The sequence below is a fragment of the Carassius gibelio genome, chromosome B3, assembly GCF_023724105.1.
Source record: "Carassius gibelio isolate Cgi1373 ecotype wild population from Czech Republic chromosome B3, carGib1.2-hapl.c, whole genome shotgun sequence".
NCBI classification, from domain to species: Eukaryota; Metazoa; Chordata; class Actinopteri; order Cypriniformes; family Cyprinidae; genus Carassius; species Carassius gibelio.
In genome coordinates, this window is record NC_068398.1 from 26292269 (window position 1) to 26320232 (window position 27964).

The 27964-nt window shown below is 36.4% G+C and overlaps 3 protein-coding genes, 1 non-coding gene and 1 pseudogene across 4 annotated transcripts in view; 2 read left to right on the forward strand and 3 right to left on the reverse strand.

The window, feature by feature from the left end:
• The window catches only part of LOC127953017 (SUMO-conjugating enzyme UBC9), a 2941-nt gene extending 963 nt beyond the window's left edge, over window positions 1–1978 (reverse strand). The window contains exons 1-5 of the mRNA XM_052551911.1: window positions 1595–1978; window positions 1294–1376; window positions 1094–1177; window positions 608–680; window positions 360–469 (exon numbers count right to left, since the gene is read on the reverse strand). Of these exons, the coding sequence (XP_052407871.1) occupies window positions 360–469; window positions 608–680; window positions 1094–1177; window positions 1294–1359 (333 nt within the window). The 5' untranslated portion in view covers window positions 1360–1376; window positions 1595–1978. The remainder of the gene's footprint in view (window positions 1–359; window positions 470–607; window positions 681–1093; window positions 1178–1293; window positions 1377–1594) is intronic.
• Window positions 1979–2134: 156 nt separating this feature from the next.
• LOC127952304 (thiosulfate sulfurtransferase-like) lies at window positions 2135–3985 on the reverse strand (annotated as a pseudogene).
• A 38-nt stretch (window positions 3986–4023) lies between these two features.
• On the forward strand, window positions 4024–4095 carry trnac-gca (transfer RNA cysteine (anticodon GCA)). The gene has a single exon. It is a non-coding gene; the product is annotated as a tRNA-Cys (tRNA).
• Window positions 4096–6407: 2312 nt separating this feature from the next.
• On the reverse strand, window positions 6408–13675 carry LOC127951848 (uncharacterized). Its single transcript, XM_052549925.1, has 4 exons — window positions 13598–13675; window positions 11615–12062; window positions 11095–11493; window positions 6408–10700 (listed from the first exon to the last, which is right to left on the reverse strand). The coding sequence occupies exons 2-4, from the start codon at window positions 12059–12061 to the stop codon at window positions 6822–6824; spliced, it is 4725 nt and encodes a 1574-aa protein (XP_052405885.1). The 5' UTR covers window position 12062; window positions 13598–13675; the 3' UTR covers window positions 6408–6821.
• A 13449-nt stretch (window positions 13676–27124) lies between these two features.
• Window positions 27125–27337, forward strand: LOC127951851 (MIEF1 upstream open reading frame protein-like). The gene has a single exon (XM_052549929.1). It carries the CDS (start codon window positions 27125–27127, stop codon window positions 27335–27337), a length of 213 nt encoding a protein of 70 aa, XP_052405889.1.
• Window positions 27338–27964: the final 627 nt, after the last annotated feature.

Below are 27964 nucleotides of genomic sequence, written 5' to 3' on the forward strand. Positions count from 1 at the left end.
AAATAAAAAAAGAACCTGCTGATCTTTGAACTTCATGTTTTTCAAAGAATCCCGAAAAATATAAATCATGAAGCAAAAATATTGAGCAGCACAACTGTTTTCAACATTGAAAATAATAAGAAATGTTTCTGAAGCAGCCAATCAGGATACTGAAAAAAATTCAGCTCTGCCATCACAGGAATATATTACATTTTAAAATATATTCAAGTAGAAAACAATTATTTTTAATTGTTATAAAATTTCACAGTATTACTGTTTTCACCAGATCAAATAAATGCAGCCTTCGTGAACATCAAAAACATTTTCCAAAATCTTTCTGATTGCAAACTTCTGAACAGTACACTCATTTGTGTTTTTACTTGTTTGATGGTGATGGCTGGTCTCCAGTCCTTCTCTTCCTCCAGTATGGACAGACACACTGTGCCTGAAGGATAGACGTTTGGATGAAAGATTGGAGGCTCAAACTTGCCTGAGAAGAAAATTAACAGCATTACACTTATTTCACTTATTTCTCAGTTTTTCAGTGTCTATACGCACCAGGGAAGAGCTATACAGGAAATATATGTGGAAGTGTAGTGGCTATAACAAGGATAGAGAGAAAACTCACACTTTGGTGGTGAAGATGGGTAATCATCCTTAAAGAGCACTCTCAGTTTGTACAGTCCTCCTTCCCAAAGAGTCTAAAGGATACAAAAAAACAACAACACAGATACAGGTGTTTAAATCTGTCATTTAATTAACATTATTCAGTCCACAGTTCAAATATATGATAAGCGTCTATGAACTAATCCAAGAGACCATGGATTTCCATTTGTCCAAACGGCATGCTAGATGGGGATCAAAACACAAAATGCATAATTTATGAAACAACAACAATAAGAAAAAATGCACTAGCAAGTATGCGTACACAGAAAAAGAGACGCATAATAAAAATTAAATAAGCATGATAAAAGTATGAGAGGAATAAAGTATAAATGTTAAAAACATTTGCATAAAAAAAAATACCATTAACAAATATAAAGACTGGGACATTGTTTAGAGCTCTAAAACATCATTTAAAGAGAGGTGCAACATTGTTCAGAAGGATACTGACCCCCTTTTTCCCTGGTATTGCACATTCCCAATTCATGAGATTCATGGTGCCATCTGGGTTTTTGGTTGGTACTGCCACAAAACCCTACAGAGAAACAATCAAAATACAATAGATCAAAACAGAAATTTGTATTCGGAATTACAGACTGACTCAACAGTCCACGCTCAGACATTTGACTGGTGTGTATTTGCGTGTCTTACAAAAGGATGATCTTTCCTCCAGTCTTTGCGCTCCTGTGACAGTCTACTCAAAGCAATCCCAGACATGACTCAACAGCGCCACCCTGCGGACAGAAAACACACACATTTACACCACCAACCGTGTCGCTGGTGCATCCGTAAAGACATAAATAAATATTATAACAGGGCTTATATCAATATAACGTTATTATACTAAGCACATAAAGCTTTAGGTGAACGACTTTTAGTGTTTTCAGTGCTAACGTACATCACGGCATCATTAGCATTATAACTCCTATGTCAATTGCGTTCGCGATCTTACCTTAAATAAATGTTTAAAATTTATTTCCAGACAATCCAAAACTGTTTCGGTTTAAAAAAACGACCTCTGGAATAAAAACTGGAAGCGTTAAATACCAAACGTGCGATGGAAATAGCTCGCGAGCTAACCTTGCGTTTGATTCTCAACGGTCTGATTACGAAACAGTGTAACTTAAATTACTCGGAATCCAATTGAATTTGCTCAGATGGTCGTATTATAAGATTAAAATGACATCCAGATTTTGTCTAAAACGTCGGAGAAATAGACAGACAACGTTTATCCATGAAGGAGGTGGAATGGGGAGTATCGTTTGTTTGTTATTATTCTCAGGACCATCAGGCAATCTCAGAGTCGACTATAGGCGTCTATCAGAAGCGGCCATCCTCAGTGTGGCACCATAGACAGTGTGGCACACGTGATCGACACAAACACACACGTCACAATCCATGCACGAGCGCCATATACATTCATGTGCAAATTAAAATAATGTAACAGTGAATGTAGGGATTTTTTAAACACTAGCACACAAGACATGAGCCGTTTGTATTTACATTATTTTGTATTTATTCATTAAATTCTGAAATATAAAGAGAACAGGAACTACTGAGTTCAGTCACTAATTATGTTTTGCTTAGTTTTAAACTGAAAACAGTAAAGAGCACATTTCTAAAGCCTAAAAACGATAAGTGCATTATTGATCATTCATTTTTCTCTCATAAAGGCGGTTGTCTGCAATTGCATTTAAGTGCAAAATAAATCAATTACATCAATCTAAATATACCATTTTAACATCATATAATTACATTCTAGAAACATATTCTGAAGTATTGTTTTCTTCTGTATTCTTTACATCTGATTTATTAATTGGTAAAGCATAATAGTCTCATAATATACTTCTTTTAACTCTCTTCCTAGATTGATATAACTGTTTTAAAATACATATGCAATAGTCATAGACTGTATGAGGCAATAGTAGTGGAATAGTGCAGTACTTAATAGCCATTTTATGCAAATTTATGCATTTTATACTCTTGTGATTGTATTAATCATCTATTCTTTATTACGATGAAACAGTTTAGTGCAGTAAGGGTCTAAGAAACCATTCATCATGGCTGTTTTCCTTTTTCCCCAGAGATCACGTGTTCAGGTGCAGCTTTAGTGAACAGCCCAGGCCCAGTCGTACAGACAGACCCCCGGGTGGCCACACAGGTGAGCAGGCTGTCACACCAGAGCCACAGGTGACCCAAAAGGGCTTCTGCATGTCCACTCCAACCTGCTGGAAGACCTTCTTGAGTTCCTCCATGGGACGTTCTAGACCGGATGTAGAGTACAGGAAGGTGGGAAAAGGCATGTTGGTCAATCCAGGAATATGACCAGACTAAATGTCCAAGATAAGATAGAGAAAAAAAGCTAACGGCAATTTTGCATTTTTTTTTATAACGTTTTATGAAAAACAGTGTGTTCTATTTTATGAGCGCACTTCACTAATAACTTCTATAATCTTTATGAGTGTGGTCGCAAAATGCATGTATTGTACACTTGTTAACGAAAGTATGTATGTAATGGCACTGTGTGACACTGCTGTCAGAGCTTATATTAACTACCATCTTTTTGGTAGTATAGTGTAAATGGGTTAACACATGCATGGATAGGGTTACCAGACCTAATCTGCCTTAGCAATCATAAATAGTACTAAATATTTTTTACTGTTCTACAGAGAATTTGTGTAACAGGTAGTATGACAACATACTCACTTTCCCCTTGGCTCTGGCGTCAACTACTTGGTTTTAATATTGTTCTAAACGTCTTCGTAAATTTTGACTTGTTAAAGGACGTCTTGAACTCGGCACGCTCTGTGACTGCATGACCCTCATTTTACCAGTGCTTAAATTCGCTGTCCAGAACCGACACCGAGTTGTGCCCGAACACCTTAAACATCTACCAAACCCGAGGAGCAGCGAACGAGCCGAGGTAGTTTACAAACTCGCCCCTGATAGGCAGCATCAAACTTGGAGCTTTTGTCACAAAACGAGGCACCGGGAATGTGAGTTTTTTTTTTCAAACTCGGCCCTGGGATTGTGTTTCAATTTAGGGAGATACCAAGATGATACCAGATTTGGTCCCACTCGGTTGCTCTTGACAGTGTCCGCGAGCCATGTCTTTTACTGTCTATGGCTACGAGCGCTCGAGCTCGAGCAGCCATGTCTCTCACCAATCGTTGTATAATCGTTGTTGCAAGAACCAGGCAACGAATAAAAGAGCTCACATATTACGTTGATGGGATAGTTTGTGCATCGAGAAAGGGGAAATGTCAATGATATTTTCTTGCTTGCTTAAAATAAGAATTAAAATAATCTCTTACTATATTTTTCAGATACGACACACAGCAATGCCAATATATTTTACCGACATTACACATTGTACCGCAAGGGGGTATAGCTCAGTGGTAGAGCATTTGACTGCAGATCAAGAGGTCCCCGGTTCAAATCCGGGTGCCCCCTGGTAATAAATTCGATTTTTTTTCTTCTGTGCTGTCGTTTAGGATCTATCTTAGTACAAGGTCGGCGTGATTTTGCCAAGACATGTTCCTAGGTCAACATCTTTTAGTGATCCTGGATCAACATTTCCGCCAAAAATACAGACTTAACCCCTAAACCTTACCCTACCCATCATTTATTATAATACCAGTGGGAAAAGATAGATGATTAACAAGGGTGAAGAAACACCTAATCCTGTTTGTAAGCCTTAAACTGAGGTTTCTGAAAAGTTATATCTCACTTCTGATCGGTTGATTGGAATGTTGTTCCAGGATCAAGGATGTTGATCCAGGAACATGTTGTACTTGATGAAATCACGCTCACCTTTAGTACAACAATGTGAATTCCATGTCTTTGCAACTGTATTTATATTGTATTTTGATACCATTGAAGGTATTTCTGATGCCTTATACATTTCAGTGCTATTTAATAAATTTAGCATAGGGGAAAGGTTTGTAAACCTTTTTTGACAGATACATACATGAATGGATGTGACTTTATACTCTAATTTTGTTCCCACTTAATATCAGATGGTCTTAACTTCTATGTATTTACAAAATACATTTATTAATAAGCACAATGTACTTACTGTGTTCATATTGTATTGTAAAACACTTCTGCTGCTGTTGATGTTGGATACAGGTAAGGTTAAGGACAGGTTTGGTGGCATGGGTGGGTTAAGGTGAATGGGATGGGTCAACAGTAAAATAATACATATAATTACAGAATTATGCAGTTATTTATATTGTATTTTAAAAATATATATAATATTTGTGCATGTCATAGTCTTATCCAGTTAAAATTTATTCATCGAATTTACTGGACAAAAGTGAGATTGGCAAAAATCAAGCCTGGTATTGATCCTCTCTGTGACCGTTGCCATCAGGCCCCGGCAGACTTAATGCATATGTTTTGGACATGTCCATCACTAAATTCTTTTTGGCTATCAATCTTTAATTGTTTTTCTTTAGTGACAAAGAAACAGATTGAGCCTTGCCCGTTGGTAGCACTTTTTGGACTTTCGTCAAATGTCACTGATTTGCCTGGAAATACTGCAAAGTCCTTTGCTTTTTTAACATTATTAGCCAGACGGCGCATTCTCCTGCTGTGGAAACAAAAACTCCCTCCATCTTTTGATGACTGGTTGAGAGATGTCATGAGTTTCATTCATTTGGAAAAAATTAGGTATACGTTAAAGGGTAACACTGGTATGTTTTCTGAGATCTGGAATCCCTTTATTTATTTTTCTGAATTTAACTTTACTTCTAGAATGTCAAATTAAGGATTAAGATTTTATTTTTTGTGATAATGCTTGACATTCTCTATATTACAGTAGATATTGTGTTTTTGTTTTTTATGTTCTATTTGGTTTAGCTATATTTTAATTTATTTTATTATTATAATTTTTATCTTAATTTATTATTATTATTTACTTTTTTTTTCTTCTAGGGGGTGGGAAGGGATATAAAAAAGTATAGGTATTTTTTCAGGATTCTCCTGTATCTTTATCCGATTATTGTAAAAGTTCAATAAATAGAATAATAATAATAATAATAATAATAAAAAATATATATATATATATATATATATATATATATATATATATATATATATATATATATATATATATATATATATATATATATATATATATATATATAATTACATTTAAAAACATAAACAATAAGTGCATTGTATCAAATTCTTAATTTAGATGCAAGTAAATAAGGCCATCTAATATAAAGTGAGATCATCATTTTTGCTTTGTTGGTTATACACTACCCCTATGTGACTTGTACAAGTTGGAGAAAGAGGCACTGTTTTCTTAATCCAAGTGTTGTTGTCAATTTGTGAGACTTCTTTAGCAGGTTGTCACAAGGTATGCAGATCTATGAGAGTAAGTGTTGGTCATGAGAATAAAATTAGTCTGTAATGAAGGTTTTAGCACAGCTCTAATCCTGTTTACTTGTTGTGACAGAAGGGCATATCTGTTGCCCATTGATCTTGATCAATATCTGTTTCAAGAGATCATTATCAAGTGGTTTTCATTCTGTTATGGTGTCAGCAATTAAGCATCTATTTGATTACTATTGTGTTTTTATGTGCTCTCGTTCACCAGTTAAAGTTAAAATACTTGTATATAAAATATTTTACCAGCTACAGGACAAGAATTGAGATTGACATATATTTTGTAAGGCCATGACAAGCTTCTACTTAGGTACACTGAGTTCAGTGTATAATGATATAAACAATCAAAAGACACAAAGGGTAATTTATTAGGATTTTATTATTATACTTTGAAATAATGAGTTTTGTAATATTTTTTTTTTATAAATCACACATAACACATATGAAATTTTAAGAAAATGTTAAACAAAACAAGGAAAGAGAAAAAAGGGAATCATAGCATTTGTGTAAATCAAACAGTCAATCAAGTCCAGCTCAAAAAAAAAAGTTCTGTTCTCAGAAAGTTAAACATTTAGCAATCTTAAATGTAATGTAGTTACAGCATAACTTTAATTTCAAATTTCTTATCCTTAGGTTTGCTATAATCCTTGAGAGTACATTTTATATTTTTTCAATGATTTATATATCAAGCTAAAACCCTACTACAGTCAGTATAATAACTGATTATCCTGTGTTTCTTGAAAAATCTTGCACAAGATATAACAATTGAATACAAGTACCATTTAAGGCATGAACTTTTTGGCTTTCATTCTCGGTATGATTTGCATATCCCTGACATCATTGTGCTGCAGAAGCCAGCATAGGTATCTCTCTGTGCCCATACCCCATCCACTTGTAAGAAGAGGGAGGACTTGGCGCATATTGATGTACCATTTGTATGAGTCCTCTGGTACAGCATGGTGCTGTAAGGCCTCTCGTACCATTTCAGGTGTAGAATGACGTTCCCCAAGCCCTACTGTCTCCCCTAACCCCAAGAGAAGGTCAGCTGCCTTGGCTTTGCTCCTGCCTGAGCCTTCAACATATGCTTGGTAGAAGGGCACGCCAAGATGGTCCATTTCTGTCAGCCAAACAGCACCTCCATACTTTTCAATTAGAACTCTTTCTCCCTTGCGAGTTAGTTTTCTGCCAAACTGCGGCTGTCCCTCCTGAACCCATTCAAGGCAATCAGAAGAAGGCATAATCTGAATGGCTTGATCCAAGGTTACTCTTGGAAGGGGTTTTTCTAACTTCTTCAGTAGTTCTAGGGCATGAGATAGTGTGCCAGCTGTGTTTAAGACAATGCTGGAATGTTGCTTTAGCATTGCTTGAGTCAAATGGGCAACATAGCCTTCAGCTATACTAATGGCAGTGTTCATGTCACCCAGGAGCTCGCATTCCACATGGTAGAACTGGTTGAGATGTGTAGCATCAGGATCTTCCCCTCTGAAACTGGGTGACACGTAGTAAGCCCCAGGAAGACCTTCTTGAAACCTCATAAAGTACTCTAAAACAAACTGCATAGAGTCCGCAAGATATACATCTTGGCCAAGTATGTTGACAAACACAGGCTCAGAATCGGAACCCAGACCCATTGGAGAGGAGATTGTGTCAGTTGTGATAGGTGTCAATGCATAAGCATACTTGCATTTGTTGTTGAAGTACTCTACTGTGCTATGAAACAGGGTGTTTTGGATTTGAAAGAGATTCCTATACCATTTGCTCCTAATGGCTGATGCAGCGTGAGTCTCAGGTTCTTTCCAGGACTGAGGGGGAGTAGTCTTTGTGATCTTGGTGTGGATCTCTGTAAGTTCCTCTTTGTTAGCAGGGGGGCCATCTGCCGATGTTACATATCCTGCATAAGTTGGGCAGAACTGAGAAGCCACGGCTGGGGGTTTAATGGCATTAGGCTCAGGAACTAATGGGATCAGTTTGACATGGGCATAATCAATTTCAAAGCCTTCAAATATGAGAGCTACACCATGGGCATTCATTCCTTCTTGCAAAAGGTCAGCAACCTTTTGTGTGGCCAAAATTAGGGATGTATAGTTACTCTCATTCAGATGGAAGATATCACTGGTAAGAGGTTTCCTTGGCACTAGAACTGTAAAGCCTGGTGTATTTGGAAAAGGAGTAAGGAAGGCTACATGTTCTTTGTCTTCCCAGACACGCCACTGTTGCTCCTCACCACGGATAATGCGGGGGAAAAGGCCACCATCAGAGGAATCCCCATGGAAGTCAAAGCAAGAAGGGGCATTAGGTGTTGGCAGTCGAGAGCGAATTTTTGCCTGCACTTGGTCAAGATGTATATCTTCACATCGTGGACCACTTTTGGAGCTACAGTAGCCAGGGTCATAAGGATTGAACTCCATTTCCTCAGCAAGCTGAGGCTTCCAGTTTGGTTCTAAGCCATGGAGGGGCAATACTTTGATGTAAGCTGGCTTGTCGAATTCTGGCATGGACACAAGGGCACAGCGATGCACACCAAGTTTCTCGCAAAGTAGGTTGGCAACCGTCCGTGCCCCCTGCATCATTGCTACGTAGTCAGATAACAACAACTGAAAGATGCTTCTAGGTCCATTAATTGTTTTTCGAGTGAGAATAGTGGCTCCTGGGGTCAAAGGATTAGGTTGTAGGTGAGCTACCAATTCATTAGTCTCCCAAATCACATGAGAAAACCCCTTTATAGGTCTCAAAACTTCAGTTCGAGGAATGCCATTGACCATTGAACCAACAAACATGACCCCAGCGTTGGTTTCAATAATGGCCTCACCTTGATGGTCCACAGCAATAATTCCTGCACACTTTCCCTCCAGATCATTATGGATAACTTCCTTACAAGCCTGTCTGAGACTGTAACCTTTTAGGTTGTATAAGCTGGCAACTTTGTGAGCAACTGATTGGCGTAAGAAAGCATCACCATCACCAGAGCATGTCACGGCAAGTTTCTCATCAGCATATATTCCTGCCCCCACTATAGCAGTGTCACCAACTCTGCCTTTCCATTTGCCAACTAAACCTCCAGTAGATGTGGCTGCTGCTAACTTGCCCCACTTATCCAGTGCAACTGCACCGACGGTTTGAGGATGGTTATTCTTGCCATCACCTGACTTCATAAGCAATTCCTTGTATCTTGTGTCAGTGTCAAAGTATTCTGATTTCAGTGTAGTTTCTTTCTCTCTAAGACTGTCTAGAAACTCTTCTGCACCTTCTCCAATCAGTAATGAGTGTACACTTTTTTCCATAACACATCGGGCTGCTTTTATTGGGTTTTTCACTCTTCGCAGGCAAGCCACAGATCCAGAGTTCTTTCCATGTCCATCAACAATGGTGGCTTCCATTTCATGATGCCCATCTCTGTTATATACTGATCCCTTGCCAGCATTAAACAAGAAACAGTCCTCCAATGCAGCTACACTTCTTTGTACTGCATCCAGACTACTACCTCCCTGAAAAAGAACTTGTGCTCCAAGAGTAAGAGCTGTTTGAAGGGCAAATTCAATGGTTCCAATCACCTTTTCATTCAACATCATTTCCTCTCCTGCCCCGCCATGAATCACTAAAGTGAAATCTGGCTTCATTGTTTTGCTGTCTCCTTTCTGCTCTACAGTTTCGACTGAATCATCTGCTGAAGATCCAAGTACTAGTTTTTCTTCATTGTCTTGCAACAGACATTCAATGGCTCCCATCTGCCCAGCAATGGCATACCTTAGTGCTAGAAGTATTACTAGTTTTAGATTGAGTTCAAGTCTTTCTTTGAGATTTCCCAGGATGTTGGCGAAAGTACCCTTCCCATTCAACACTAGACGTACTTTGTCCTTCTTGCCTAGATATGTTACTGCCAGTTGGTCGGTAGCATACACGTTACCTACAGCACACTCAACTCCCTCCATCAGATCTGATCCAGTCAAGTAAACTGTAGGGCATCCAAAAGGGACAAGAAAGTTTTTGAGTGGGTTATCTTGAGACATTGAATTGCGCAGAGCTGCCAGATGGGGTCCCACACCAAGGCCAAGTTTTGTGGCTTTAATGAGGTTTTTGTGCTCTAAAAAGGCAAGGTGAAAGAGCCGGAAAAGCTCAATTGTGTACCTGGGAACCTTGTCTGGCCCAATGCAGGATGCCAGTGCTGTAACAAGTTGGTGAGACCTCACAGTTGTGGAGTATGTGGGATCACAGCGGCCATGTTTGAAGTGACGCATGTGAGTAGGTGTCACCATGATGAGGCTAGTAGCTGCATCCTCAAGTGTTTGCCTCAAGGATAGCTGCAAACTAAAATTAATCCATGCATCATATAAACCTCTGTGGCCCCTTAAGGTGGTGAAGACATCTGGGTAAGATGAAACTTCAAAAGTCATGACAGACTGGCTCTCTTGTTGAAGGCTAGAAAGAGACAAATTCGGCATTGTTATGCCATCTAGTGGCATTTTCAGAGGTTTAGGATGAAGGGAACCAGTGTTTGAGGGTGGAGCTAAACCATTGGTTTGGGTTTTTATCATTTCTCTGTTTTCTGATTCTGAGAGCTGCCACAGACGTTCAATGACAAGTCCAGCTACCATTCCATCCAGGGCACTATGCTCGAACAACATGCCTGCTTGACCATCTTTAAAAACCACCAAGTTCACCACCTGTTGATGAAGATGGTAAATTGTCATGCCATTGTGCCATTCATTTCTAAACATTACAGACAGTTGATTTTAATTTAGTGTTAATAATAATTACATGTTAAAGAAATCATCACAGTTTGTGGTTCATTCAGAATTGAATCGAGAATGCCTATAAATTCCATTATAGTTTTTGATCAATGGAATTTTAGTTTGCAAGCATGTTTTGTAAACTGAATTACAGTTAAAATATTTTTAAATGCAAAGTAATTAATATGATTTAAAGATTTGCAGTTTGATTCTTTATAGGGCTGAATTCTTCAATTCTAAAGCACAACTATCATGGGAACGTAAGCTTCCTGCTAAACAGTACTAATTATAAAGTGGTAATTATGAGTATCCTAATTTGTTTTGATACCTTATCATAGTATCTCAAACATCTGCCATCTTTCTCTCCTAGCCGGACAGCATTGAGCATATTTGCAAGATCAGCCGGTGCTGGGTTGTCTTCCAGGGAAACAGCCAGAATGGCACTCTCCATCATTTCAAGTGAAACCGCTGCTTCTCCCCCTGCATTTAAGATTTCCATTCTCACAGAATGCCAGGCTTGGCGTTGAAGAGAAGACAGACCACAAATGGTGTACGGGGCTTGTTCAGGGGCAGCTGCTGGGTGACTCATTGCATGCACCAGTTGAGCATAGATGTCATTGAGAGGTAAAGGAGAAAGAGAATCTCCTGAACTTGGTTGCCATAAAATTTGAATAGGAAATATACCCCCTCGACAGGTCAATATGGCATGAAGGCTGTCTTGGTATGTCTGGAACATTAAGGCAAAGAGGGTATGTTATTAAGACTGAGTCAGCATTTCTAAAATTTACTTTGCTAGAGAATCTTAAAATTGGAAGCTGTAAAAAAAAAAAAAAAAAAAAAACTTTTACCTTTAGCTCATCTTGGCTCTTGCCTGGTAGGCGACTGGCCGCAAAAACCTCTGACTGTTGTGTTCGCTCGGTTGGTAAATCCCCTTCTACCAGCCGTGGTTCACTGTACAGCTTTGCAGCTGCCCAAAGCAGGGCTGTAGCTCGCTCTATCTGTGCAAACTCCCCCTTCAGCTTAGAGGAGGGCAGGACAGAAGGAACAGCAGTGGAATTGGGAAGGGGATCGTAGCAGGAGAGCAGATGCTTTTTGAATTCCTCAGTCACCCAGTTTTCACGTCCAGAAACCCTTTTCTTCAGCTGTTCTTGGACTTCCTGGAGTGCATCTCTCTGCTGAAGAAGGGCAGTTTTATAGCGTTGGTACTGGTCTGGATTTAAGGTGAGCTGAAGCACACGGCTAGCCTCCTGGAGCGTAACATCCAGTTCTGGAATAGGATAATCAGGTAGTGCCATCCTGTAGAGGACGAAAGATAAAACCTTAGACCACATGATACAGTTGTGTCATGTGATTTAAATTTAAGTTCATGTTTGAATGATTACACATAGTGTGCTTTCTCAGGGAACATGTGTTCACATTACTTTTTTTGTCATGTGTAATTCAATAATTTAATTACGTGGCTCAATTAAGTGCCTTATGTACAGCACACAAGTCTCAGTGTTACTTGGAAATGTAGTTTGATTCTACAAGCATGTTTTATAGGCATAAAAATACAATCTTACAATACATTTTTAACATACACAATAATTTTGGCAACTTTCAAACATTACGAAGGTGCACATATTCAAAATTGCTTTTTGACCTTGTGGCCATGATGAGTGTAACATGCTGTTTGTATAGCCAGTTGTCATGGGAATATGTCTCATGCTGCATGTCCCTAGTTGTATAATTTGATTTTGCCTGATTTAATCATGGAGTCTCTTTTTATAATTTTTGTAATGCTGTCTTTTTTTTTTTCATTTATGCTCCCTGGTGATATGAAAATTAACTGTAGATGACCTTGGTCATGTGATGTCATTGATTACTACTGAATTCATTCATATTTAATATAGGAGAAACCCCCAAGTATGTACAATTACAAGTAAATTCATTATTATTAGACAAATTTACCTTTGCCTAACACAATATTCATATAATAGTAATTGCAAGCAAAATATTGCATTATCCTTCTTGAAGCATCTTAAACCAGCTTGACCATGCTGTCCCACCAGCTTAAATCAGCTAAGACCAACAAACCATCTTTCTTGTTTGGTTAAAGATATATTTTCTAGCAAAGAACTTTTACATACAGATTTAACATTTTACATTTACATTACATTTACATTTATTCATTTAGCTGACGCTTCATGCATTTTAATGTACATTTTTGAGTATTTATAACTTTTCAATCACAAATGAAGCCATATTATTTTACAAACGTTTGAATGGGTGTCTTTTTTATTTTAATAAATGTTATGTGGCTTTACTAACTAACAAACTAACTAACTAACTAACTAACTAACTAAATAAATAAATACAACTGATCTTGAAAAAAATTAAGTTGTACATTGCAAGTAAATTACAAGGAGGATGTAATGCAAATGTAAAAGCAGCTATATTTAGAAAACATTAAAAGAAATAAACAAGTAAATTCATAATCAGCTGACCATAAGAAGTCAAATCAATTGACTTACAATTAATTAATTGATTTAACACACAATTGGCTATTTAGATTTTTAAATGTTCACAATTTATATATATATATATATATATATATATATATATATATATATATATATATATATATATATATATATATATATATATATATATATATATAATTGTTTTTAAATACAAACCAAATGCACATAGTTTGTACTAATACTTTGCAGTTTTTGTGATTTCTTAAATTTTCTTATTTTCAGTGTAAAGTTATTTAAGGCTTGTCAACAAACTTGCTTAATTAAATGCCATAGCAGAAACATTCAGTAAAAAGCAATTTAAAAACTCACCTAAAGACTCCAAAAGTATATGTCGACTTGTCAATGCAATGAGAGCTAGAGTGTAACGAGGTTTTGTTGCAGTGAACAAGCAAGAAGAGGGCTGTAATCTGAACCTAGTGATTCCAATTAAGGAATTGAATTTCCTATCTCCCAATAGAAGTGGACCGTAAAACAGGACAGATTGTCACACTGACATTCCTTTTCTTTATCTGCAGTAAAATACACCAGTGTCATCTATAGTTTCTATAACCGTACACCATGTTTGATGCAACAGTTTTATTCTTAACATTAATGCCTGCAGCTTCTTATTATAAAGTCAAGTCTATATAAATTAATCTTAGATTGTCTGTGTGCAAGCTGCAGTTGATCTTTTTTAGTGTGCACTAATAACATGTTTAGTAACGTGTGTTTAATAATGGCTTGTTCTCTCATTCAGAAAAAGAAACTGCGAGATTATAACCTAATATAATCTGGACATTTGGGTAATTTGTGCTCGCTGTAATCGTGTTTCCTGAATTCTCACTAAAAGACATCGGATGGTGGAAGAAGGATGAAGGGTTCAGTAGCAGACATGGAAACCAAAAAATGTCATGTGACGTACTGTGTGGTGCTGATTTTTGTCATGTGTAAGTGTCTGTTAGCTGGACAAAGAACGTACTGAGCAAGTCAGTCTGTGCCTGTCACGCGAGGAAGGTGCTTTTTGTTATCAGACATCCAGATTATGAACCATGTTTAACTGTGATTTATTCAGGCTGACCACATGTCCTCATCATGCATCTATCTGTGTGTGCTTATGTTTGTTTATATCAGTACTTGCTTTTTTCATACAAGAGGCTTATATTTTGTTTCAAAGAAAATAAAGTGCATTTTGAAAGTATTCTTAAACAAACAAACAAAAAGACTCAATAAAGCTAAATAGATAGACAGCTTTCAGGTTTTAGTCTCAGCATTAGTAACAACTACTTCCAAAACACAAAAAACCCTTTTCAATGACTCCGGAAGTAAAGCACTAGTCAGAAATAGTACTCTTAAAATAATAGGGAAACATGAAAGTGGGATGTGTGAGGTCTGTAATATTAGTGAAACCATAGAACATGTAATTATTAATTGTGATAGGTATAAGGAGGAAAGGTTGAGGCTGAAAGAAAGGTTAAGTAAAGAAAAAATTAGATTTGAAATGAATGAAATTTTACAACTGAATTCAGGGCATGTGGGGTATAGTGCAATATTTGATTATTTGAATAAAACAGGGCTCATTAGGAAGATATGAATTTAGTTGTCTTAAAATATTAAAATTAAAATTAATATAAAGGTATTAAAATTAATATTTTTATTAGATATTATATATTTATATATTTTATTTTTTATTTTTTTGGATTTATATTTTTATGTATTTATGTATTTCTTTATTTAAAGAGTAGTGAGTGAAGGCTATTATGATCCACACTCCATTTCAGAAGGTGGCGGTAATGCACACTTAAAAGTTGTTTGCCAACCGCCAATTTAAAAAAGAAGAAGAAGAAGAAGAAGAAGCACTAGTCAGGTCTTACATCTTCTTCCGGAGCTACACTGCTCGACCCGCACTGAAGACTGATCCCCTCCACCCTTCACAAGACAAACATCTATTTCAAACGTGAGTTAAAGTTTTTTTTATCAGCTCCGAATATGAGTTCATGGAGTATACGAGACCTCTGAGGTTACGGTTATTGGTATATTTACACATTTAAAGAAGGTCATTGGAGATGTGGCTAGCTAACGGTAGCATGCAAATAACTCCAGCTCTGTTTATGGACGTCTAATTTTCATACTTCACATTCTGCTGAACTGATTCGTAGTGATGCATGTACCAACGTATTTACCTGATTATACTAAATATTAGGTGTGGGACAGGCTGTAAATCCGTCGCAGTGGTTTATATTCAGGCAGTCATTCACTCTCCTGTATTGTTTCTTCAGTTATCATCAAGTAACGTTAAGGCATTTTTTTTATGAAGTGTCATTCCCATTGTTAATAATGTGAATACCAGTGCGGTGTAATTACAGGGTCATGAATGAGAGTGTGGTCACGGAGTCGCACGTGCCTCCATTCATTGGGCTGGTTTATGTGTGTTTGATTTGAAAGGCGTTGTTTGGTGTCCTTTTATCTTCCACCGTTAATCCTATGATTATTCAGGTAGGGTAAGGACAGTCAGATCAAGCCTTAATTGTGCTTGATGCTTTGAAGTAGGGCTATTATCTTATAATTATCCTCTATGAAACGATAACGAGTACATTGTCAACATAATAAACCTGGTATTGATGTGCTATTTTTGTGGTTTTAACTGTGGTCATCATGGTCTAAATGTATGCTACTATGTAAGACCAATTGGTAATTTTAATACAACTTAAACAGTCAGAATAATTAAATTTCATTATATAAAACTGTGGTTTTCACAGTTTTTACAGGTGTTACAGTTTTTGATAATGAACCTAACTTTACATCTGCATCCTAAACTTAACTGTCAACTACTACTGTCAAATGTGCATTTCTAAGACACTTATATATTGTATATATAACAAAAATACAATGCATGATCAAACATTTAGGTGAAATTAATATATTTTTGAAAAAAATGACCTACTCCACCCTTCAAATGAAAAAAAATAAAATAATAAATACTCTCACATGAGTCATTTTAGAGAGGACTTCATTTTCAGAAATGAAAATCAGGACCTGAATAAATGTAAAAAAAAAAAAAAAAAAAAATTTATTGGATGATCACTATAAATAATATTACATGATTAAAAGAAGGCTTTAAAAAGATCGGCATTGGTGATCAGATCAGTAGATACTGCTTTCTGTGATCGGTCACTAAAATCCTGATCGGAGCACCCCTAATATAAATAAATATATAAAATATCACTTATTAGAAGATGCAGAAACTAAGAAATACATTTTCTGTTATTTATTTTTAGGAAATATTACTGGAAAAGTGTAAAGAATTAAAAAAAAAAAGTGCTGTGTTTGTCATGAGTAGTTTAAAACCACAATTAGCTGTCTGGTTTCTACAATTTTCGCTTAGGAGCAGGAATGTACCTAAAGATTTCAAATTCAGGGCTCCAAACAAAAAAATCAAGTAAGTGCCAAATAATTTTTTTAGGTGTCACTGAATAAACACATATTCTTTATTTGACTTATTATTATTTATTAAAATTTGTAACATTTCAATCATACTGTCATGTGTTTGTCTCATCTTTTCTTGACTTTATCAGCATTTTAATCCATTTTGTCGTTGACCTAGGAAGTAAGATTCACTTGGGAACTAAATGTCTTTTTCAACTTGAAATATAGAGCCACAAAAATTTTTTCATTCATATCAAGGACCAGAAGCATCACTTGGCTACTGAGTGCAGTTCTCCTCCTCAATGCATCCTGTAAATGTTGTCTTGCACTCTTAAGAATAAAGGTGCTTCATGATGCCACAGAGGAACCTTTTTTATTTTGATGGTTTCATAAAGAACCTTTAACATCTGAGCAACCTTTAGTTTCACGAAAGGTTCTTTGTAGCGAAGGAAGGTTCTTCAGATTATAAAAAGTTGAGAAAGAGATGGTTCTTTAAAGACCTTTATAAATGCTATTGTGTCAGCAAAACCATTCGTTCTGTCTTAAGTGAAAAGTAAACAGTTGAGATAGAAATCAGATGTGTATCATTTTTATTGGATGCATTGTCTCTTAAAGTGACCGTGTCTAATTTACTAGATCTGCTGTTGATGTCTTTAATATTAATCCAAGAAAACGAAAGAAAGAAAATCCCTCTCTGCTCTTGACTGAATTACTTTGTAGTTTTAACAATAATTAATCCAGAGTCAAACCAAAAATTATTCAGACACCAGATATAATTGTTTTCTATTGTTTATACACAGACTGAACTAAATGAAGCATTTCTTGGAAATTGGTCAACAAAGTATTGATAGATGTGTAAATCTTGTCAACCTAACAGTTGTCTGAAGTTTTGGATGATTGCAATCCATTACATATCTTTCCATCAAAGTTATCTGATGTTATCAAGATGAATTTGTTCTGACACAGTTTGACCCTTGTCATAAGAGTTTGGCATATTTTATTACCATTTCCTAAACTATAGCAAATAAACTGTGATAATGTAAGAAATGTTGAAGGTGTCTGAATATCTTGGTTTGACTGTGTATATTTTATTTTATAATGAAGACTATCCAGTGCTTTTTTACATTTAATTATTTGTTTTCTGTACCTGGACACCTACAAACTTAAAACAACTTAAACATTGTGTAAATTGCACAAATAAATAAATAGAAGGAACATACAAATTAAACACTTTCAAACAGGGCCCACGGGTACAGCCTGCGCTGAAATTGATTATGATAATTATTGGTATCGACTGATATGAAAAATGTACCTTGCTAATTTTTTTTGGCCCAGTAGCCATACTATGAAGAACTCACCTGCTCACAGTTAGAAGTCCCTCAGGAATGATGTAGAAGACTCTCTTGTGGTTGTTTTTCTTTTTTGAGGATCAGTTTGTGTTTATAAGTAAAGTCTTACAATATCTTATTTTGTTGGTTACCATACAAAGCAGTTAATGCAAAAATAAAACTTAAAGTCGGCTAAACTAAGAGTTGTATAATTAAACTCTAAAAGCAAAGAGATGCTGTAAGGTGTCACTCGATAGGGTATCAGGTGTCCTGCAAGCAGCATCTGAAGAGTGCTCCTCAGACCTTTTATACAACATTTGGGGAACTTCAATTGCATATCTTTCTATATGACTAATTAGTTTGGGTGTCATTCCTGTCATTTGCGTCTTCATAAAGCATTCTTCCTCTTCTTCAGTGCAGTTTTCATTTTTCTCATCACTGCTGGATGTTTCAACATAATTTTCTCACCACTGCGTACCCTTTTGTGTATCATTACAGAGCATACAAGGAATTCAGAAAACCCAATTCCGAAACCCAACTGTCACAATTGTTGCTTATTCATCCTATCTTAAAAGGGATGTCTAGTGCTGTTCCATGTACTCTGACTTATTTACCCCGCTAAGGAGTAGGATTTTCGTGCTAAACATGACCAAAGTCTCAAAAAACAAGTGTGACATATGACAGTGTATTACTGTGGAAAAGACACTGCTTCAGGGTTCATATAAGTTTTGGGAAGGTTATTTTATAAATTTTTTAAGTATGTCCCTGTTTGACGTCATAAAGTGTGGAATTCCTTGTATGGGCACTTCTCCAGGAAAAGCGCGCGCACACATCAATCAGGTATTTGTTTCCCAAAAGCATTGTTAACTAAGGCTGTCAATTTTAGTTTGAAAATCGATTGCACAATCGATCGGACCAACCAAAAAAAAATTTCGATAATGAAAGTAGGGAATTTATTTTAACCAAATATGTACACTATTAATTTTAAAGCAATTAAAAAATATAGATGTAACAAAACTCAGAAAAAGAAAATAAAGAATTCCGAAAGTGCAGTATGCCTTGCGAAAGCTAGACAGAAAATACCAGCAATTTTAAACGCCTATAAGACCCAGTGACGTCAAAAGCGACCTCTTATGCTGCATTCTAGGGCTGGGCGATATGGCCTAAAAATAAAATCTCTGATTTTATTTTATTTTAATTCGATTTCCGTTTTTTTTTTTTCCCAATTTTTTTCCCCCCTACTTAAGGCCGGGTTCACACCGCAAGCTGCAGCAGAGCAGAAGCAGCGCGTATTTTTTTCGGTGCCTATGTTAACAGATGAGAGCGTTCACACCGCACGCAGAAGCTGCGCGGCAGAGCGTTGCAGAAGCAGAGCAGAAGCAGCAGTGCCGCGATCGTTTCGGCGCTGGGTCTATTTTTGCAGCGCTGCTGACGCTCAGTTAAAGTGAAAGTACACCTTTGATGGACAAAATAAATATGATTTCACACAAAAAGTGCTCTAACTGCACAAAAAAAGCACATCTAGGGTGTTTTAACAAGAACTAGAGTATGTTACGAAAAGGAAATTAATATAAAAAAATATGTATAGAAGATAAAGTGACCATGGCCAAAATGATCATGATCATGGCCAAAATACACATGTACTTAAACGAAAATTTGCCCAAAATTTGCATTAATGATATCTACTGTGTTCTTAGCAAATTACATAAAAAATTTATGATATTTAAAACCACATATTTTTCTATTTTTTATTATAATTTTATTTTTAATATATATATATTTTTTTTTACAAAATCTGTTAAAGTACTTACAGTTCTATCCAAAAATAGACTTTTTTGCCGAAATACAAAAACAACTTTAAATAATTTATATTGCTAGCTTAGCCTTGGAGATTTATTTATTATTAGTAGTTGTCCTATTCTTTTAACTAGGCCTATGTATTGGCAGAAGAACGGATGTCGTGCTAACAATCATAAACAACAGCACGTGGTGTCACAGGCGGTGGTCTTCAGAGTGCACCTGGAAAGACAATAATGGACGACACTCGTCTCATTGTGGAAGTTGAGAAATATCAAGTTCTTTATGATCCACACAATGTACTTTATAAAGACTTGCAGGAGAAGGAAAAAGCATGGGATGAAGTTGCAGCGGCTTTTATTGCAGATGGTAATTAATTTTATAGTGTTTTTGACGCTTTCGCTGGCACACGAGCAAACAACTCAATATTTGATTCAAAATTGATTCAATTGGAACCATTTATTTACAATTTCTAAATTACACATAAGCACACAAATAACAAAAGCAGGTGATACATGCATATATAATAAACAAGTAAATGCTGATTTCAAGATGAGCAGGAAGTCAAGGCTGTGAACCATTTACAATAGCCTACACATAATTTAAAACCGTTTATTAAATTGGTTTTCAGGGTGTTTTTTGGTAAATTTGATTGCAAACAAACCCAGTGACAAGATGGTAATATGCACCATGTTCTCTCCTACGTCGGTTAATGGGATGAACCCAAAGTCTGGGTCTTTTTAGTCTCCTTAATAACAAATATAGCGCGATGGCCTTTCTTCTATCAACAACACGTACTGCACGGAAAACAAAGACAGCAAAACAAAGATCCAACAAAAGTAACAATTAAATTATTAATTAAAAAAGCTTCTTGCCTAGTCTTTTTATTTAAATGTATTTTAAATGGGAAATAAAGCAATGCGAACGTACCCATTATAGAGCACTCTGACCAAAATCTGCTGTTCAGTTGCGCGCTGCCTCCGCTGCCGGTGTGAAAGCAAAATAGGCGCGCGCTGCTTCTGCTCTGCCTACCTGCTGCTAACGCGCTGCTTCTGCTCTGCTGAAACTTGCGGTGTGAACCCGGCCTAAGGATAGCAATAAGTACAACGGCAGACAACTTAAAGCAAAATTTGCTTTTATTTGATCAAAAGCAAGACAAAAATTAAGGCCCTATGAAATGTTTTATTTTTTTTCACCATTTTTTATTGTTAACAAATTCTGTGTTAGCATGTCTAATTATTTGAACGCATAAAACAACTTAATGATTTATTTTTTTTTGCTTTCTACTGAACAGTAAGCTTCAAAACCGGACTTTTATTCTGACGGGTTGCCGCGAATATCTTTACAATTATACCAGCACAATGTATACTCTCACGCTTTAACTGCTTCTGTCCTTGAACACTTAATGATTGTCTAATCAATATAAAAGAGCTGCGCTGAGTCTAGGAGAAATCACAACAGTATCACACACTCCATCAGGTTCAACTCGAGGAGCGGTCTAAAACTGTTTATTTCAATAATGAACAATGAGGCAAAAATAAGTTTGAAGTTCAGTGTTTAAAAAAACGGAGCAAACGGAAAGAGCGATCTATATTATAGCTCTATAAATGAAGCATACAGACTTTATTAGAGCCAAAGAAAGACAAACGTTTGGATGGAAATGCTGAATATTCAATTCATTATGTACATTAACAACGATTCGGGGCGAATATAATATAATTTTAATGGAAAACCATGTGATTTAGGGTTGTGCCGATAGACGATTGTATCGCGTATCGATGATAGTCAGAGATATCGACATAAGCAGATTTCTCTGTCGATAATAAATTTCGTTTCATTCTCCTATTAATGTATTAGATTATAATAATAATAACTAATATTTCTATTAGGCTGCTTATTATAATTCGGCTATCAAACTGCCCAGCTATTTCAATTCATCACCGCATTTCACACACACGCACACACGCGCGCGCACACAGGAGGATTGGAGCAAGTAGTCGTTGAAGTGGTCCGCTTTGACTCGGATAACTCGTAAAATCCATGTGTCCCACACATTTAATGGCTGCTACACGGCATCGCGCTCTTCTCAAACATGAGAGATTAACTCTTTCTTGGCGTTACAAATTAATTAAAGACAAAATAATAACAAGGCAGGAGAGCGAACTTATCATCCATAGTGGTTCTCACAGTAGATGAGAAACCGATTGCTCCCTCATGACCTTTTTCTTATGACAAAGAACTCCCCCGATACATATATTATAACAATCTGTCGATAAACACGTTGTGTCCTCTGTTTCTGTTTGAGTCAATTCAGATTGAAGAGTGTGCTGAAAGACGGAGGATACAGGTCTGATGCCGTTTTCATATGAAATGTAAGGGGAGTGAATCTGAGGCGATCGCAAATTTGTGGAAATATTGCCACCTGTGCTGAAGGCTCTTTCTGACGGACCACTTGTTGCTGGAATGCACAAGTACTTTTTCGCAAGTTGGCAAACTCTAGGAATGTTTGCCTCATGAACTCTCCACTAGTCCATGGGATTCAGCTCACTTTCTGCATTCGTTGTGGACAAGTAGCCCTTCAATTCCCCTCCTATTGTCTCTTTTAGAAATAAGGAAGCTGATCCTGCGGCTGCAGATGCACTTAGAGCACCTAAGGTTTTCAAAAAACTGGCAAGTGATTTTTTTTTTTTATCCGATGCTGCAGCAGCTGGATACTAGGGGTGCTCCGATCACGATCGGCCGATCGTTAATGCGCATCTCGTCAGTAAAGCTGGTTCTCTAATCAGCGGTTAATTCCATCAGGAGCGTGATTTCACATAGAGCAGCTGTTACTACACAGAGCCATTGTTAATAGAGAAGATGCGCCAATAAACGCTGAAAATGAAGTAGATTTGCGCATCTTCTCTATTAACAATTGCCCTTCTCCCGTCTAGTCTAAAACCGTGACCGTGTCGACTGTCACTTTATGTTCGAACATCTATTGCACGAATCGATGGGACCAACCGACACAAGTTTCAAAAGAAAAATAGGAAATTGATTTTAACAGCCTTCTCTTGGAGCTTTTTTTTTTTTCTTCTTCTGCACAATGTTTCTCTTTTTACAACAGAAATGTGAATTCTGCCGGTATTCAGACAGTCTCATGCATACAGATACAGATTCAGGCTAGAATCGCCTATGCGATTTTTTTTGTTTTGTTGTTGTTGAAATTTCTAATCATAAACATAGCCATGTTGAAGCCTGCAGTAAATGTTTTGCATTATGGCAGTCCACTCTGCTTACTGTTTTTCGAGAATGTTGCACTCCTGTTTGTCACTGTGCATGAAACTTCATGACAATAAATCATCAGAAATATTGGATTTATTTGGTGTAATTTGTTGTATAAAACGTATTTAGACAAGCAAAATCAATTTTACAATCGATTCAATGAACACTTCAAATCAAATAGGATTTTTTTTTTTCACAAAAGTGACAATCCAAGAAAGCAAAGTAAACGGTCTCTCATTTGTAGGTTGCATTGACACTTAGCGGTGGATGCAAGTAAAACAGTATAACAGTACCTCGTTTTTTTCTTCCCACCTGAAATTCATGCAATAAACATGTTTTTAATTTGTTTGTGGTCTATATAGCCTGCATCAAAATGAGGTTTGCAATGATGCGCCCAAAGGCACAGGTTGAAGACCCAGTCAGTGACGTCACGATATGCACATTTATTTAAATTCACACCTACGATATCACCATTACCAAAATTAACTTTTCTTTTTTTTTTTTTTTTTTTTACATTGAAACTTGAAGGAAAAAAAAATAGACCTACCTACCGACCCTTTTTTTTTTTTTTTTTTACTGTTACTCCAAACCAAAATATCAGTAAGGTCATCTACAAGATGGATTAAAATGCTGATAAAGTCAAGAAAAGATGAGACCAACTCATCACAGTATGACAGATGAAATTTTAAAATGTAAAAGAAATAATAATAAATAAAAATGTGTTTATTTTGTGGCACATAAAAAAATAATTTTGTGCTTACATTTTTTTTCTTTGCTTGTCCTCTCATACGGGGTTCCTTCTAAAATGCTTCCTTCCTTAATGTTGTTTGCTTAAGCCTTGTATCTGCATGGTTTTACCTGATGTACCTCGCGTGGGGTTCCCTCACAATTTGACTGTCAGCATATTCTTTCGGGTGCTTTCTTTTGAAGTGGTTAAAAAAAATTTGTGTTGCCATCTGAGGTGCGAATCTTATCATTGCAACATTTGCAAATAACTGTTGTTTGCATCTTGTCTGTTTGGGAAAATCCAAGCCAGTTCCATATTATTGATGTAGATTTTTTTTTTTAGGGACTAACTCCTCTGTGTTTTCATCCATTGTCACTGTTTTGCTAAATCTCACTGAATTTGTGAGCAAAGTATACAAACCTGGTAACTCGCCATCATAGCGCGTGCCTCAGTTTGTCGCATACTTGCACTGCATGTTGGGATGTAGGCACGATACAACGATATTTCCGAAAAGTGGATTGTGGACATTTTAATCGTTCACAATCAAATATTGTCTTATCGCACTCCCCTACACACACACACACACAAATTAAATTTTCCTCCAGCAAATAGCCTCTTGCATTTCAAGCTAACAGAGCTTCATATTTTTCCATTTTGTCTGCTCTTTTTATGCTGTATGTTCTTAACTTTAATGTTTGTTCTGCTTTTCGCAACCATGTCTCTATTTTAAACCATCATGGGCCTGTCTGTATGAATTATTCTTTTAAGCTTTACTTGCTCTTTCTGTTTATCCCAACTTCCTCTGTTGCTTGCAGGAATCCAGAATCCTAGAAACTCTAACGTTTGTTCTGCTTTTTCACAATTGTGTCTCAATACTTAAACCCTCATATGAATATTTGTTTGAATCATTCTTTAAGTTTTACTTTCTCTTTTTTTGTTAAACCCGAAAAGTTATGCTAAGTCAAACCGATTGCCTTAAACCATTTGTTTTAAAATCAATAAATATGAGTATTGTAAACTCATACAGTGAGATAAATTCACTTATTTATGTGTTTAATCAATCATTAGCGTAAACTGAGCTTAAAGATTTTAATTTAATTCCACTCATTCAGTTTGATGTCAGGTAAGAAATCTAACACACAGTCTAAGTCTTAAGTATATGCAAAATACAAAAAGACCGTTAGAGAAACGGAATTATAGACCAATCACGATGCCAGCTCATCATTGTGATGTCTATCAGCCATCGGCGATTGCATCGTCTATCGGCCCAACCCTAAAGGCCCCAATCACTTAAAACAAAGTTTGTTTTCATTCTTTGTTTGGGGCAAAAAGAAGTTTGAAAAGGCTGAGCAAGAGTAAACTGTTTCAGAACTTTCCAACACCCCCGCTTTGCTGGATGTGTGGGGTGTGGATTAATGTGAACCTGTCGCAACGCTCCTAAATGAAACAACGATATGAAGAAGTGTAGGCAATCTAGGTGTGAGACGGGCACCAATGGTCAGAATATTATAGACAGCAGTCAGTCAAGTATCATGTTTGTAAAACAAAAGAACCATTCTATTTCCATAATCAGTCCTTTATGGGAAGTGTGAATGGCTCAAAGTCTGTCAATTTGTTACTTTATTTTAACAATGTTCATTTATTTTTATTAAACTAGATCTTGTAGACCAGATGCCATTTTGTTTTAATTTTGCTGTATGCTGGTTTACTGTTTTTGTTATAATATCTTAATATAATATAATGTTTGTTATTAGGTCTGTCTTTCTGCTTAATCTCTAACCTCATTTTTTCCAGCTGCCATCTCATTCCTGTCTTTAATATTTTTTAGTTAATGTATAAAAACAGTAAGGTCCATTACTACAATATGCTGATATTTCCATCCAGATATGCATGTATTTCACAGGCTTTCTTTTACTTCTTGTATAACCATTTACTTTCCAGATGTCCAAATACGTGTTCATTCCTACCTTAGCATGGTTGCTGTCTGTTATTATTTTAGTCTGTTATATGCCTAATTATTTTAATTTCTTTATTGCTTTAGCTACATCTTTGACCGCTGCTGTTTGTGTTGTTCATTCAGTTTTTTCACTTATGTCTGTCTTTCTTCTGTCCTATTTGTTTCAGGGATGTACCGATTACCAGTTTGACGATAAATCATGATAAAATTCCCCATGATTAGTAATACAGTTATCTAGAATTATTTATGGAGCAGATAAAATACATAATCCTTTATTAAGCAATAAATCTTTATTTCAAGAAATGTGAAATGTGAGGTTTACGAATTTTTGAAACTTTTTCAAAGCTTTACTTGAACACTTACATTAGATCTCTCAACATGCTGTTAAACTCTTGTCAGTCAAGTTGTCATTTAAAATCCGGACATCATTGGTAATGTTATTGTTTTAGTGATTATGCAAACAAAAAGTCATTTTATTTGTTGATTTTTAAATATAAAACTTGGGGAAGTGATTTTTGTGTTGGTACTTTTTTAAACTCTCCAGCACATTTTAACAATACAGTGATAATACTGATAATCGTGATAAATTTGGAAAAAATGAAATAAATTTTCATACCGTTACATCCCTAGTGTATCCCAGTGTGCCTGTTCATCCTTAACAATTGACTACTTTACAAAGTGTACATTTCTCTTTACTTTGTCCCATTATACCCATTATCTTTTAAACCCCTGTTGCCGTGTCTGGCTTTCTTTAACTGATCCGTCGTTTCTTTCATTGATTGGGTGTCTCTTCTGTTTCCTGCAGGAATGCAAAAACCTTAAAACAACACACGCCATTAAGGCTAAGTGATATGGCAAAACAAAAAAAATGATCACAAAATTTGTCAGGTAAATTGATATCAATAATCACGACAAGTTTAATGTTCCTGCTCACCCTTTTGGTAACCTTTGTAGTTGATTACAGAGCATCAGACTCAGAAACCTAACTTCCCCAAATATTGCTTATTCATCCTACCTTGAAGTACACAAAGTATTGCAAGTACTTTCCGAAGCACTCATGTGTTTTTATACTAAGGCATATATGGCATTAACCTAAAAACAAATAATATAACATTGAATCAGGTCAATAGCAATGTCAGTATCCAAAATAAAGGACACATTGTGGACAGTTGTTTGAAGAAGAGCACTGAATTGTGGTTTATTGAATCTGATAGCATTATGACAACCATAACCACAGCACTTTTGTGTGGCCACTGACCTTATGTCATCCAGTGTAGGGTAGTATTAAAGTGTCTACTTTCTTTTGCAGGTGTGTGTGTGTGTGTGAGACGTCTGTCTCTGCCCGCTCTGAGCTCTCCCTGATGGGCGGCTGGTCCCGTAGTGCCGTGCTCCAGCTGTACCGAGCACTGCTCCGTGCAGGCCAACACCTACAGTACACAGACCGTGACTACTACCGGCGCACAGTGACCCGAGAGTTCAGGCGCTGTCAGACCTTCAGCGCCCCAGCAGAGCGGGAGGACGCGCTGAAGAGAGGCCAGTTCTTCCTCAACAGTGGGCTGGGCGGGTTGGTGTAGAAGAAGTGGTCCATCAGCAGCAGACTGTCCGACTGCTAGCCGGTAAGAAGAAACTTGTGCATCAGAAACAATGTGGGAATTCGCAGGATGTGCATGTTGTGATGTGTTTTGTTGTCAGTTGAGATTAAGCTAAATATATTATTAGAGTTATTGTTAATAATAATAATTTTATTCTTACATATTATTATGTACATATTAGATGAAAAACATTTACATTTGAAATATTCCTTTGGCACCCAATTAAAATAAATTGAAGGACTAAAATTAACAACTAGAAATAAAAACTAAACCTGAAATTTACCGATGCAATACCGATTACAACAAACAACTATAGGCCGGTTTCCGATATTGGTCAATTGCATGAAGCAGGGCTTTAAAACTAAATTAAATCTTAAAGAAATATTAGTTCTCTCCTATCAGAATCGGTATTTGAATGTTTCTGTTCCTGCGTTCGTCTGTGAAAAAGGTTTGTGTAAAAAAACATACCTGTTAATAACATTATTTTAAAAACTTTTTCTTTGCCCATAATAATAAAGTACAGTGTTTTTTTTCTCAAAAGGGAGTCTTGAATGGTCTTTCTTAACAGCGACGACTTCTCTGTTATCACAACTACCTGCTACTACCACA

Bases quoted from the DNA above. Each gene is read 5' to 3' on its own strand.
- LOC127951848 (XM_052549925.1), bottom strand. From the start codon at position 12,061: ATGGCACTACCTGATTATCCTATTCCAGAACTGGATGTTACGCTCCAG. The intron at 11,494-11,614 runs GTAAAAGTTTTT...TTAATGTTCCAG, and splicing joins AGAGCCAAGATGAGCTAAAG to ACATACCAAGACAGCCTTCA. The intron at 10,701-11,094 runs GTATCAAAACAA...CTTCATCAACAG, and splicing joins GTTTGAGATACTATGATAAG to GTGGTGAACTTGGTGGTTTT.
- LOC127951851 (XM_052549929.1), top strand. From the start codon at position 27,125: ATGGGCGGCTGGTCCCGTAGTGCCGTGCTCCAGCTGTACCGAGCACTG.